Source organism: Halictus rubicundus, chromosome 4, assembly GCF_050948215.1.
Source record: "Halictus rubicundus isolate RS-2024b chromosome 4, iyHalRubi1_principal, whole genome shotgun sequence".
Classification (NCBI taxonomy): Eukaryota; Metazoa; Arthropoda; class Insecta; order Hymenoptera; family Halictidae; genus Halictus; species Halictus rubicundus.
In genome coordinates, this window is record NC_135152.1 from 20,128,404 (window position 1) to 20,140,976 (window position 12,573).

At 42.1% G+C, this 12,573-nt stretch overlaps 3 protein-coding genes across 8 annotated transcripts in view; all 3 read right to left on the reverse strand.

The window, feature by feature from the left end:
- LOC143353754 (hemolymph lipopolysaccharide-binding protein-like) overlaps window positions 1-12,573 on the reverse strand; it is a 69,478-nt gene that overhangs the window by 41,484 nt on the left and 15,421 nt on the right. Inside the window, exons 1-3 of one of the 3 annotated variants that reach the window (XM_076787315.1) lie at window positions 10,825-11,123; window positions 10,474-10,659; window positions 9,146-9,634 (exon numbers count right to left, since the gene is read on the reverse strand). The exons of the other annotated variants lie outside the window; for them this stretch is intronic. Of the exons in view, the coding sequence (XP_076643430.1) occupies window positions 9,336-9,634; window positions 10,474-10,659; window positions 10,825-10,945 (606 nt within the window). The 5' untranslated portion in view covers window positions 10,946-11,123 and the 3' untranslated portion in view covers window positions 9,146-9,335. Of the gene's footprint in view, window positions 1-9,145; window positions 9,635-10,473; window positions 10,660-10,824; window positions 11,124-12,573 lie in introns of those variants that run through there. 3 annotated transcript variants of the gene reach the window in all.
- The window catches only part of LOC143353744 (uncharacterized), a 164,363-nt gene that overhangs the window by 9,264 nt on the left and 142,526 nt on the right, over window positions 1-12,573 (reverse strand). For 3 of the 4 annotated variants that reach the window (XM_076787291.1, XM_076787289.1, XM_076787293.1), the window contains exon 5: window positions 7,395-7,550. In XM_076787291.1, coding sequence (XP_076643406.1) covers window positions 7,395-7,550 — 156 coding nt within the window. Of the gene's footprint in view, window positions 1-6,585; window positions 7,042-7,394; window positions 7,551-12,573 lie in introns of those variants that run through there. The other variant, XM_076787292.1, reaches the window with a different exon arrangement.
- Window positions 2,493-4,363, reverse strand: LOC143353760 (hemolymph lipopolysaccharide-binding protein-like). Its single transcript, XM_076787323.1, has 3 exons — window positions 4,044-4,363; window positions 3,708-3,878; window positions 2,493-2,864 (listed from the first exon to the last, which is right to left on the reverse strand). The coding sequence occupies exons 1-3, from the start codon at window positions 4,162-4,164 to the stop codon at window positions 2,566-2,568; spliced, it is 591 nt and encodes a 196-aa protein (XP_076643438.1). The 5' UTR covers window positions 4,165-4,363; the 3' UTR covers window positions 2,493-2,565.

The following is a 12,573-nucleotide window of genomic DNA, read 5'->3' on the forward strand; positions in this document are numbered from 1 at the left end:
ATCTCTCATGCGTTATACTCCGCGGCAGTGGGGTTAGTACTACGACTTCTATCAGCCAAGTATTTGCGACATATATCGAGAAATGACTGTACTGAGATTCTAACGAAATACTGTAATGTCCATCGCAGGAAGAAAATTACCTCCGTCTCGCACGCAAATGTCTCGGGCTTCGTACCACTTCACCACTCTATTGAATAACTTGTGGGCTCCTATGCCCGGTGTGATAACATAATCTTTCTTGTTGAACTTATTCACGCAATAACTTTCTGGGAAGCTGAACATCTTTTTTCGGAGTTCATCAACACGCACAACATTATATATATTGAAGGTCTTTGTGGCTGGACATCCTGAAACCAAGCGTGATAAGAAATCCGAACCCATCTCCAACTATCGCACTCGAGATTACGTTCGTATTTTGCATGGGAAGCAAGCATTACCTACATTTCACCGAAGAACAGACGTGTGTTCATTGTTCCGAAACCGAGAGAAGTTGCAACTAAAACAATATTCACCTGTACAGTTATTAGTCTGATTGTTGGAACCGCCGATCTCGACAGTTTCGACATTCACGTCGGAAGCCTGGCCACCTTCGAAGAACAAAATGGCGAGCACGACGCCAGCGAGAGATGTCAGCGACAACTTACGCATTTTGCGATTATTCGAATCTCTTCGAAATTCCAGGAAAACTACTTATTTCGCGGTAGGCTCAGTTTACAATATTCTATGAGTTCAATACTCGGACAATTGATTATCACTGGTTACTAATTAAGTTCGTCGAACGTGCAACAGCCGCGACAGGTGACATTCAACTGAACTCTCGATGTTCGTTGCCGCGAGTACGAACAATCGTACTGGATCCCTCCCGCGAGTTTTAAGCAGTCGATTATCGCCATTGTGAGTTATGCTTATCGTTGACCATTCACTCGTTTCAAATCGAGCTAGGACGTCCATATCGTTTTCTACATTGTTCTCTTTGTTTGATGATTATTACATTCTGCTATCGAGTTTCCATGGAAGGTCATATAATTGAGATTCGGCGAGTTTCATAGCGAGGAGAGGAGTGTCAATCAGAATTACTATTGATCCTTATGTATTTTTTATTATCGATGATTATCGCGACGCGATCCCCTCCACCCAATCGCTTAACGGTTTTCGGACCGTCCTTGGGTTATCTGCGCCCTCACCTTGTTAAACAATAGAATTGAAAAAAAAACGGTTCTAACACGATCACCGAGACGGGTCCGTGTACAACCCTGCGAATCCAAATAAACTGCCGTTTATGACATAGCTATAATAAATCCCCGAAGCCATGGGACACAACTATTTATTATCCTACTCATCGCGTTTTTAACATCAAAATATCTAGCCAGGTCCGAAACGCTTCCTTGTTTTATTGTCTGCTATGGTCATCTCCCAAATACAAGGAACGGTCCGCTCGAGTCACCCTCACGACTACGGTACTATCAATAAATGAGAGTGAGTTTTGGCAGGGACAACACCGTTCAATTCCGCCAATGACAGCCCCTAGGCCATTTCGAAAACTCCTCTCAAAAAGCGAAAATGACGAAGGGAGAGAATCGTGAATTGGGGGCGGAAGTAGATATAAGTATCGTCAAGTACTAAGATAGACAGCTTCTTACTAGGGGTGTGCGGGTACCCGAGCCTCGGGTCAAGTCGGGCAATGATCGGGTCGGGTCGGGTCGGGATCCCGAAAGTTTGCAATATTCGGGTACCCGAAGTTAAAGTTGTATTTATATATGTAAGTATAATGCTGTTCCATTATTTTTCAGTTCAATCTTTTATTTTCACTGGCAGGTTCAGAATGATTTTTGTATCTCCCGTGTAATTGGTTCTCGAACTTCGCGACGAAAAGAAATAATTTCGAATGCGTTATGTGAAATAACAGTATTTTATTTTAAATTCGCGTGTAGGAAGCATAATTGCTTCACTTTTTCCTATACAAGTTTTGTTCTAACCAATCAGACCGCGGCTACAGCAGACGGATTCCGGCTTGGCCAATGCCAACGCCACGCTCACCAGGACATGTCGCTGCGCCGGAATCTGTCTGCTGCGCGCATAAAACATGCGTTTCGAGGTGCCGGTACAAAGGCGTCGCCATCCTATCATTCGAAAGAAAACAGCAGCCAAAATCGCGGGCTCCATGTGGACCCAAAATAAAATGGGTGGCGACGCCTTTGCCCGGTACTTCAAAACGCGCATAAAACGCCTGATCTGGACAGGGTCTTAATTAAACTACGAAGTTCACTGAATAGGAGGCGTTGGCACGCCAATCAGTATTTCCCGACCTAATCCTGGAGTTGGCTTTCTAACGAGAAATAACTTATTGCGATGACAGGTGGCGATGAATAACATTGTTTCACTTTATGCACTTTATTTAGGTTCTGTTACATATGTACCCCTCACTAGCTGAACAAAAACTAACTCATTTATAATTACATCCCTATCTGGATGGTTCAGACACTCTACGGGCCGACTTCCTTATGCCCACTAGTCCGATTCGCGATCGGTCTCCCCGGTTAACATGCGAGCAACAAACTCTGCATCTTAGCACAGATTGATTTCGCAGAAGAACGAAAATTTCCAATTGCACCGAGTGTTCTCTATGCCTTTGTCCTGGTCATTCCAAAGCACCCCGCAGTGTTCATTATTATCATTGTAGGCAGGCTGGTGCGGAGCCCATAGATTGTAACCCATCGTAGCGAGTGGCTCGCCCGCTAAAGTCACCCACCAGTCTCGCTCGAAATGATCGTGGACGCCCATCCAAACACTGTTCACCGAATTCTGGTTCTTCCAGAATCGTAAGAGTGTTTCCTCCGCATCCGAATTAATCACGGCCAATTGAGCTGCGAGATAATTGTCATTTATTCCCGTTCTACGTCTTCGAAACTTTGTCTCGTGACTAGTGAAACATTGTCAAAATAAACAGTAATCAGCCGCTTTTACCGGACGTTTCAACCCTCACAAGGCACCGTGCGCGAATATGACGATGCTAATTAACACATTACTTTCGCCGACCATTCACTGGATACAATTATTCATTTAGACTAGACTTTACAGTATCTCACAGTAATATTCGTCCACTATCAAAAGGACGATCACTTTTTCAATTTTGAATCGTACAACTTGGATTTTTTGAAAAGGTTGAAACAATCAGCTTGCTACATGAAGTGAAAAAGATTTTGTAAAAATTACAATTGTTCAGAATTACAGAGAACGTGCTACAAGTTATCGTTTACTACTTCCTTTTTGCGGGCTTATATAGGAAATTTAAAAAATACGTTATATGTATAGATCTGTACTGAAAATTTCGGATTTTCAGTGTTCGAATACTTTTTGGATCCACTGACCCAGTACATTGAATCAATCATAATCAACAATCTCGAAGTTTGTACCGTGTTTTCTCGATATATGTCAACAACGCGGGTCTTGCCTGCGACACATATCGTGCAGGAGATACTGTTATTCTTTTATTCGCGTGAACATCGTACCCGACCCGTATTATGTTTACACTAATCGGCGTCCGAAGGCTCTCGATCTTCGTGGCCTCTCACGGGCTGTAACCCGCGGCAGTGGGGATAGTACTGTGACTATTATCAGCCAAGTATTTGCGACATATATCGAGAAATTACTGTACTGAGATTCTGCCGTGCTTCACAGCGTTATGGCTGTCGCAGGAAGAAAATTACCTCCGTCTCGAATGCAGGTGTCTCGGGCTGCGTTCCACGTCATCGGTTGTTTGACAAATTTGTGGACTCCTATGCCCGGCGTGACAGTGTAATCGTTCCTGTGGAGACCAGTCACGCAACACATCGACGGTGGCTTTGTGACCCCGTTAACAGGCACAACTTCAGACAATACTGAAACCAAGAGCTTCCTGGTAAGAAATCCGAACCCATCCCCAAATATCGAACTCGCGACTGCGTTCGTACTTTGTATGGGAAGCAAGCATTACGTAAATTTCATCGAGGAACAGACATACGTGTTCATTGTTTCGAAAGAGTTGAAAGAAGAACAATATTCACCTGCAGCTGTATTGACCGGTTGGTTGGCAGGATTGACAGCCACGTCGGAAGCCTGGCCACCTTCGAAGAACAAAACGACGAGCACGACGCCAGCGAAAGATGTCAACGACAATTGACGCATTTTGCGATTATTCGAATCTCTTCGAAGTTCCTGGAAAACTGCTTATTTCGCAATAAGCTCAGTTTGCAATATTCTATCGGTTCAACACCCGAACTATTAATTATCACTGGTTACTAAATAAGATCGTCGAAAGTGCAACGGCCGCGACAGGAGACGCTCAACTGAAGTCTGGATGTTCGTTGCCGCGGGTACGCATTATTATACTGGATCCCTCCTACTAGTTTTAAGCAGTTAACGCTATTATTAGATATGCTGTACAAGTTTATCGATAACCTTTCCCTCAGGTCACATAATTGAGATTCAGCGGGTTGCATAGCGAGAAAAGTGTAAATCAGAATTACCGTTGATCCATATTTATTTGTTATTATTAATGACCATTGTTGCCAACCATAGGCAGGTCACTTTCCCGAGTCACCGTATATCGTTTCCCTTTCGCAAGCTCAGGTAGCAGCAACCATCCTGAGTCGTCTGGGGTACATATGGTTTCCCATATGTTAACCGTACTCCTTTCATGATCCAAGGTGACCACTGAGTGACGGTCCGACTCAGGTATCGCCAACTATTGTGAGCCGCCTACCGCACATACAGTTTCCCATATGGCAACCGTACTCCTTTTGTGACCCAAGGTGGTCACTGAGTGACGGTCCGGCTCACTATTGTTGACGGTGTATTATTCTACCTGTTCGGGCTCAGGTAATAGTTCCCCATCATGGGTCGCTCACTACACATTTAGTTTCCTAAATGTCGACCATACTCCTTTTATGACCCAAGGTGATCACTGAGTGATGGTCCGACCCACGATCTCTTGGAACTCTTTCATACCTGACGATATTGACGGAAGTCGGTGACTACTCACAGAAGCGACCATTCCATTTGCCTTCTACTAGCACGACTCTCCCGTTTTCTCGTGGTTTCTCCTATTTAATCTACCCCTACCCCTGCATATTTGTCGCGGGGTTCCACACTAACAGAGTATACTTTCCATCTTCCAATTAACTCTCAACTCGAACATAGAAATTAACTTATATAAGAATTAACATAGAACATAATAATTAACTCAGTCCTTAACAACCATTATTGCTGGTTGCGCAGGGAAGCGTTCAGCCGCTATCCCAGGAAGCATGTGTGGTTTGGGTCAGTTTTAATATCTAATCAGTTGTAATCAGAGGTTAGAGACTTTCACGGCCCGGTGTCATACAGTTTTGTCTGTTGAGGCTGTCGGGTGTAAGCCGTGACGTAATGGAAGGAATTCCCCAACGTTTCGCAAACATTGCATCTAGCTTCATCAGGGGGTCAGAGGACACACTGATAGCGTATCGGGAATTTCCCGTATTGGGAAATTCCTTCCATTAAGACAAGGTTTACACCCGACAGCCCGAACAGACAAAACTGTATTCAGTTGTAGACGGTCCATCTCTGTTCAGTATTAGCCATATCAATTTATGAAACGCAGAGCAATATACAGGGTGTCCCAAAAATGTTGTACTTACATGAAAGAGGTAATTCCCAAGGTCGGTTGGGACAAATTTTTCAAAACTCCGCGGCTTTGTCAACGAGTTACTAGCGAAAAACGTGGACCAATCAGACCGCGGCTACAGCAGACGGATTCCGGCTTGGCCAATGCCAACGCGTTTCGAGGTGCCGCACAGTGTGACGAATGGCCTTTTTAGCTGGACAAAATTAACTTTCAAATAAACGAAAACTAACTGTGCGAATATAATCTAAAATGACCATGTATCAAAACCCTTGAATATTAAAACTTAAAATTCTTTTGTTGTATGTTTACAGAGCGTGTAAACTTCATCTAAAAGACGAACACCTAACCTATAAATGGATGGTCACATTTCCATACACGCTAGAAATATGTTAAAATGTACTAAGGAGTGTTTAAATTTCCTATATATGATGGATATAACATCTCAAAACATGTATTTTCACTTGAGTAATTCCAAATTATCGATAACATTCCTCTGTTTTTGTAAATTAAGTCTAAATATAATATATCTACTACTTGTCAAATCATTTGTGTTACGTAGATCCATTACTAACTTTGTTGTATTTTATATGTAATTATAAATCATTTAAAGTGTATTGTTTAATTGACAAAAACCAACTAAATGTTGTAAAAAATTAATAATTGTTCATATTTTATGCAACTGTAAACATATTAATCGATAAATATAGAAAAATAAAATAATAAAATCGATGGCGACGCCTTTGCCCGGTACTTCAAAACGCGCATAAAACGCCTCGTCTGGACATTGTCATAATTATACTTCGAAGTTCATCCTAAGCACGATCGTTGCTACAATCACAGAACAGAAGGCGTTGGCACGCCAATCAGTATTTCCCGACCTAATTCTATAGTTGGCTTTCAAACAAGAATTAACTTATTGCGATGACTGGTGCTAATGGATATCATTGTTTCACTTTATGCACTCTATTTAGATTCTCTTACTTCTGTGCCTTTTGTCGGCTGAACAACAACTAACACGTTCATCCCTACATCACCAACCGGGTGGGACGGTGTTCAGCCCCTCTTGGGGCCTTCTTCCGAATGACGAACAGATTATAGATCATCGCACAGACTGATTTCGCAGATGTACGAAAATCTCCCGAAACACGAGAAGTCGTTTATGCCATTACGCGGGATTTTCGAAAGCACCCCGCAGTCTTCTCCGCCGTTCGCATCGTTAGGCTCGCCCCCAGCCCATGGATAATAACTCTTCCCATCGAGTGACTCGCCCGTTAAAGTCACCCACGTGCCTTCTACAAACCGATCGTGGATGCCTAACCAAACATCGTCCACCATCTCGTTGGTCATCCATTTTCGGAAGATCGCTTCCTTCTCCGCCGAATCAATCACTGGCAATTGACCTGCGGGATAATTATCCTGTAATCGCATTCTCCATCTTCGCAACTTTCTCTTGTCACTCGTGAAACGTCGTCAAATTACACAGTAATTAGCGGCTTTTATCGAACGTTTCAATCCTCACAATGTACCGTATGCGAATGTGACGATGCTAATTGACACATTACTTTCGCCGACAATTTACTGGATACATTGATTCATTTAGACTAGACTTTACAGTCTATCATAGTAATATTCGGCCACTTAGAAAACGACCATCGCTCTTTTAATTTTCAATCATGCGACTGGGATTTGTTTGAAAAGTTGAAACAACTAGTTGACTGCACGACGTGCAAAAATGTTGAAGGCGTGAAATTACCTCCTTCTTGCATGCAGATTTCTCGGGCTTTATTCCACGTGACCTCGTGCTTGAAAAGCTTGTGGGCTCCCATGCCCGGTCTGACAACATAACCGGCCCTGTTGAAATTATTCACGCAGTAGCCCTTTGGCCCTGTGACCACATTATTAGGACATCCTGAAACCAAGAGGACCAAGGACATCTCCAACTATTGAACTCGCGATTTCGTCTCCACTTTGTATGGGAAGCAAACACTAAACGTGTCTTCGTTGTTGCCACACCGAAATAGTTGAAACAAAAAGAATATTCACCTGCAGCTGTATTAATCTGATCGTTGGAATCGCCGGTTTGCGGAGATTCGAGACGCACCTCGAAAGTCTGGCCAGCTTCGAAGAACAAAACGACGAGCACGACGCTAGCGAAAGACGATAGCGACAATTTACGCATTTTACGATTATACTAATCTCTTCGATGTTCCTGGAGAACTACTTATTTCGCGATAGGCTCAGTTTGCAATATTCTATGAGTTCAGTACTCGGACAATTGATTATCACTGATTACTAATTAAATTCGTCGAACGTGCAACGGCCGCGACACGAGACATTCAACTGAACTCTCGGTTTTCGTTGCCGCGGGTACGCAGAATCGTAATGGAACCCTCCTACAATTTATCTGCAATTCATTATCGCAATTATGAGTTACGGTGTACAAGTTTATCGGTAACCTTTCACACGGGGACGATTACAAATCGAGCCAGAACGTCCATACCGTTTTGTACTTTGTGTTATTATTTTACAGCAATTATCGCCGATGAATAGACTGCGGATTTTAAGCATTTATGACAAAAATGAGTGAGTATAATTTAAGACGGTAAAAACATTAAACGAATTTGCAAATATCGTCATGTTATTTCGAACCTATGAAACATATTAAGAAAGAAAACAAATTTCTATTTCGCTCCAGTTTGTTGCAATTCGGGTAGAAAATTTTTATTTCGCATAAACATCCGCAGTCTATTGATGAAAGATTGCGCAGTTGAGGGCCCATGAGAGATCATGTAATTGTGTTGAGGATCTAGTCGATGTGAATGAGGCACAGAGTGACTCAGGAACGAAGGAAAGAGATGTAGGAGAAGCGACTGGAAAATGGATGCGGATAATGTGACGGTAGATCAAAATACGTGTGTAACCGAGGATTAAATATATTAACAAAATAGTGGTTGACTACAAAAAGGGACAGTGTGCCGAGACGTCGCCACGAATACACTTGAGATGATCAGAGACATTGGGCAGAAATAAGACTATATTCCTCGAGAATTTTTAATAAAATAAAAAAATATTGGGAAACTTCTACCAAACTTTTATAAAGTGAAACGTTACGCTCTTGTTTTGAAATCACTTCTTAAGAAGCATAATGCGACTAATGTAGAATCAATCTACTTCTCTTTTTTTTTTTTGTCACAAAATTCGTAGAAAAATAGCGGTAGAAAAATTTATCGTATACAGAAAATCCAAAAGTTGCTGAAGATTGGGTCTTTTTTTCAGTCGACTCAAATATTGGAATTCCTTTGTTAGAGTCCGGAATTTATTTTCTTCCGTCGCTGAACTCTTGACACTAAATTTTTGAAGGCTATCTGCGATTTCTAATTCTAACCGTTTTTCCAGTGATAGTTCCTCGTTCTGAGAATCTGAAAGTTTTTCACTATTTTCATAAGAATCATGGCTATATTTTCCAAAAAATCTGCTCGGAATGAATGGTAATGAATAACAATGTTTCACTTTATGGACTTTATTTAGGTTCTGTTACATGTGCGCCTTTCACCAGTTGAACAACAACTAACTCATTTATCATTACATCCCTATCCAGACGGTTCAGACCCTCTCCGGGTCGTTTTCCTTTTGCCCGCTTGTCCGACTCGCGATCGGTCGCCCCGGTTAACTTGCGAGCAACAAATTCTGCATCTTAGCACAGATTGATTTCGCAGATGAACGAAAAGTTCCAATTGCACCGGGTGTTGTCTACGCCTTTTGTCTGGTCATTCCAAAGCACCCCGCAGCGTTCTATATTATCATTGTTGCGAGGCCGGTTCTGAGCCCACATATTGTAACCCAACGAAGAGAGTGGCTCGCCCACTACAGTCACCCACGAGCCTCGCTGGAAATAATCGTGAACGCCGGTCCAAACACTGTTCACCGAATTATTGCTCTTCAAGCGTCGTAAGAGTGCTTCCTCCGCATTCGAATTAATCACGACCAATTGAGCTGCGAGATAATTGTCATTTATTCCCGTCATACGTCTTCGAAACTTTGTCTCGTGACTAGTGAAACATTGTGAAAATAAACAGTAATCTGCCGCTTTTACCGGACGTTTCAACCCTCACAAGGCACCGTGCGCGAATATGACGATGCTAATAAACACATTACTTTCGCCGACCATTCACTGGATACAATTATTCATTTAGACTAGACTTTACAGTATCTCACAGTAATATTCGTCCACTATCAAAAGGACGATCACTTTCTCAACTTTGAATCGTACAACTTGGATTTTTTGTAAAGGTTGAAACAATCAGCTTGCTACATGACGTGAAAAAGATTTTGTAAAAATTACAATTGTTCAGAATTACGGAGGACGTGCTACAAGTTATCGTTTACTACTTCATTTTTCCGGGCTTATATAGGAAATTCAAAAAATACGTTACATAGATCTGTACTGAAAATTTCGGATTTTCAGTGTTCGAATACTTTTTGGATCCACTGACCCAGTACATTGAGTCAATCATATTCCACAATCTCGAAGTATGTACCGTGTTTTCTCGATATATGTCAACAACGCGGGTCTTGCCCGCGACATATATCGTGCAGGAGATACTATTATTCTTTCATTCGCGTGAACATCGTACCCGACCCGTATTATGTTTACACTAAACGGCTTCCGAAGGCTCTCGATCTTCGTGGCCCCTCACGGGCTGTAACCCGCGGCAGTGGGGATAGTACTGTGACTATTATCAGCCAAGTATTTGCGACATATATCGAGAAATTACTGTACTGAGATTCTGCCGTGCTTCACAGCGTTATGGCTGTCGCGGGAAGAAAATTACCTCCGTCTCGGACGCAGGCGTCTCGGGCTGCGTTCCACGACTTCGCTTGTTTGAAAAATTTGTGGGCTCCTACGCCCGGTGTGTAAGTGTAATCGTTCCTGTGGAGACCAGTCACGCAACACAACGACTGTGACTGTTCGGACACCGCGTATGTGACCCCGTTACCAGGCACAACTTCAGAGAATCCTGAAACCAAGTGCTTCCTGGTAAGAAATCCGAACCCATCTCCAAATATCGAACTCGCGATTGCGTTCTTACTTTGCATGGGAAGCAAGCATTACGTAAATTTCATCGAGGAACAGACATACGTGTTCATTGTTTCGAAAGAGTTGAAAAGAGAACAATATTCACCTGCAGTTGCATTGACCGGTTGGTTGGCATGATTGACAGCCACTTCGGAAGCCTGGCCACCTTCGAAGAACAAAACGACGAGCACGACGCTAGCGAAAGATGTCAGCGACAATTGACGCATTTTGCGATTATTCTAATCTCTTCCCCGGAAAATTATTTATTTCACAACTAAACTACGTCTATTCCTATGGCTAGGCAATAAAGTTAGATTTGGTAAATTTCGTGTGCGTTTGCGTGCATGCGTGCGTCCGTCCGAGTTCGCGAAAAAACTTATGGCGATTCCCCGAATCGTGGCAATATATACTCTCCCCGTGTCCTTGATCGTTCGGAAATCGGCGATCCACACTGATTATCACTGATTATGTTCGTCGATCATGCCACGGCCGCGATAAGAGCCGCTCAACTGAATTCTCGATGTTGGTTGCCGCGGGTATGCACTATTATACTGGATCCCTTCAACGATTTTCCATCGATCGATTATTAAAATTGTAAGTCATGCTGTATAACTTTATCGTTAACCTTTCACACCTGTTTCTTTTTTTGCTTTCACGATGTATCCCTGGGTAAGTGATATTTTATATTCGTGTATGATTCTAATAACACGCTTCAGAAATAATTCCTTCAAAAAGATATCAACTTTGCCAATTCTGTATTTTCTGCGTGGACTATGACCCCAAGTATTTCTTATCTTAGAATACAATTACTGCCATGTCGATGAATCTCGTATTTAATTATCGTGTAGTTCCACAGCAGTAATTTTTAATTTAAAACGTTAGCTGTTTCATAAGTAACTAATAACGCTGTGACCCCAGGTGTATCTTATCTCAAGAAGCAATTACTAATATGTCGATGAATCTCGTATTTAATTATTGTGGAATTCCAGATAAGAAATTTTTAATTAAAAACGTTAGCTGTTTCATAATAAACTAATAAAAATCGATTTGAGTCACTATTTTAGGCACTGCAATAACGTTTATGCAATGCCAATACATATATCGCATGTGTCTGAATACTTCTGAGCGGTAGTGTACCTTTGATGATTATTGTTTTAAAATTGAAACAATTAGTTGACTGCATGATGTGTAAAAATGTTGAAAAAGTTGCAATTGTTCGGAATTACGGAGAACGTACTAAAAGCTATTGTTTACTACTTTCTTTGTGCGGGGCTGTACCGGAACTTTCAAAAATACATTTTTTAGATCTGTACTGAACATTTCGGGACTGGGATTTTCAGTGTCCGAATACTTTTTGGATCCACTGACCCCGTAGAATGAGTCAATCATATTCCACGATCTCAAAGTATGTACAGTGTTTTGTCGATACGTGTCAACAGATTTGCCAGCGACATATATCGTCCAGGAGATACTATTATTCTTCCATCCACGTGAACTTCGTGCCCGACCCGTGTTATGTTTACACTCCTCGGCGTCCGAAGCCTCTCGATCTTCTTGACCCCTCACGGGTTATACTCCGCGGCAGTGGAGATGGTACTGCGACTTTTATCAGTCAAGTATTTGAAACATATAGGGTGGGGCAATAACTATGTCCAGTTTGAATATTGCTGTTATTTGTAATAATATGAAAAAATGTTACATAGAAAACTTACACGGTTGTTACGAGCCAGGGCTGCGAGCAACGCGAGAGGCCGGCGAGGGGGTTATTACTCCTTGAATATGGTTTCTATTATTAGTTAATATTGAAATCTTTGTTGATTTGAATGTAAGATTAGTAAGCCTCGTAACTTATATA

Excerpts from the sequence above, each read along its gene's own strand:
- LOC143353760 (XM_076787323.1), bottom strand. The coding sequence starts at position 4,164 with ATGCGTCAATTGTCGTTGACATCTTTCGCTGGCGTCGTGCTCGTCGTT. Across the intron at positions 3,879-4,043 it reads ACCGGTCAATACAGCTGCAG|TATTGTCTGAAGTTGTGCCT; the intron begins GTGAATATTGTT and ends TCTTGGTTTCAG. Across the intron at positions 2,865-3,707 it reads CACCTGCATTCGAGACGGAG|CTCAATTGGCCGTGATTAAT; the intron begins GTAATTTTCTTC and ends ATTATCTCGCAG.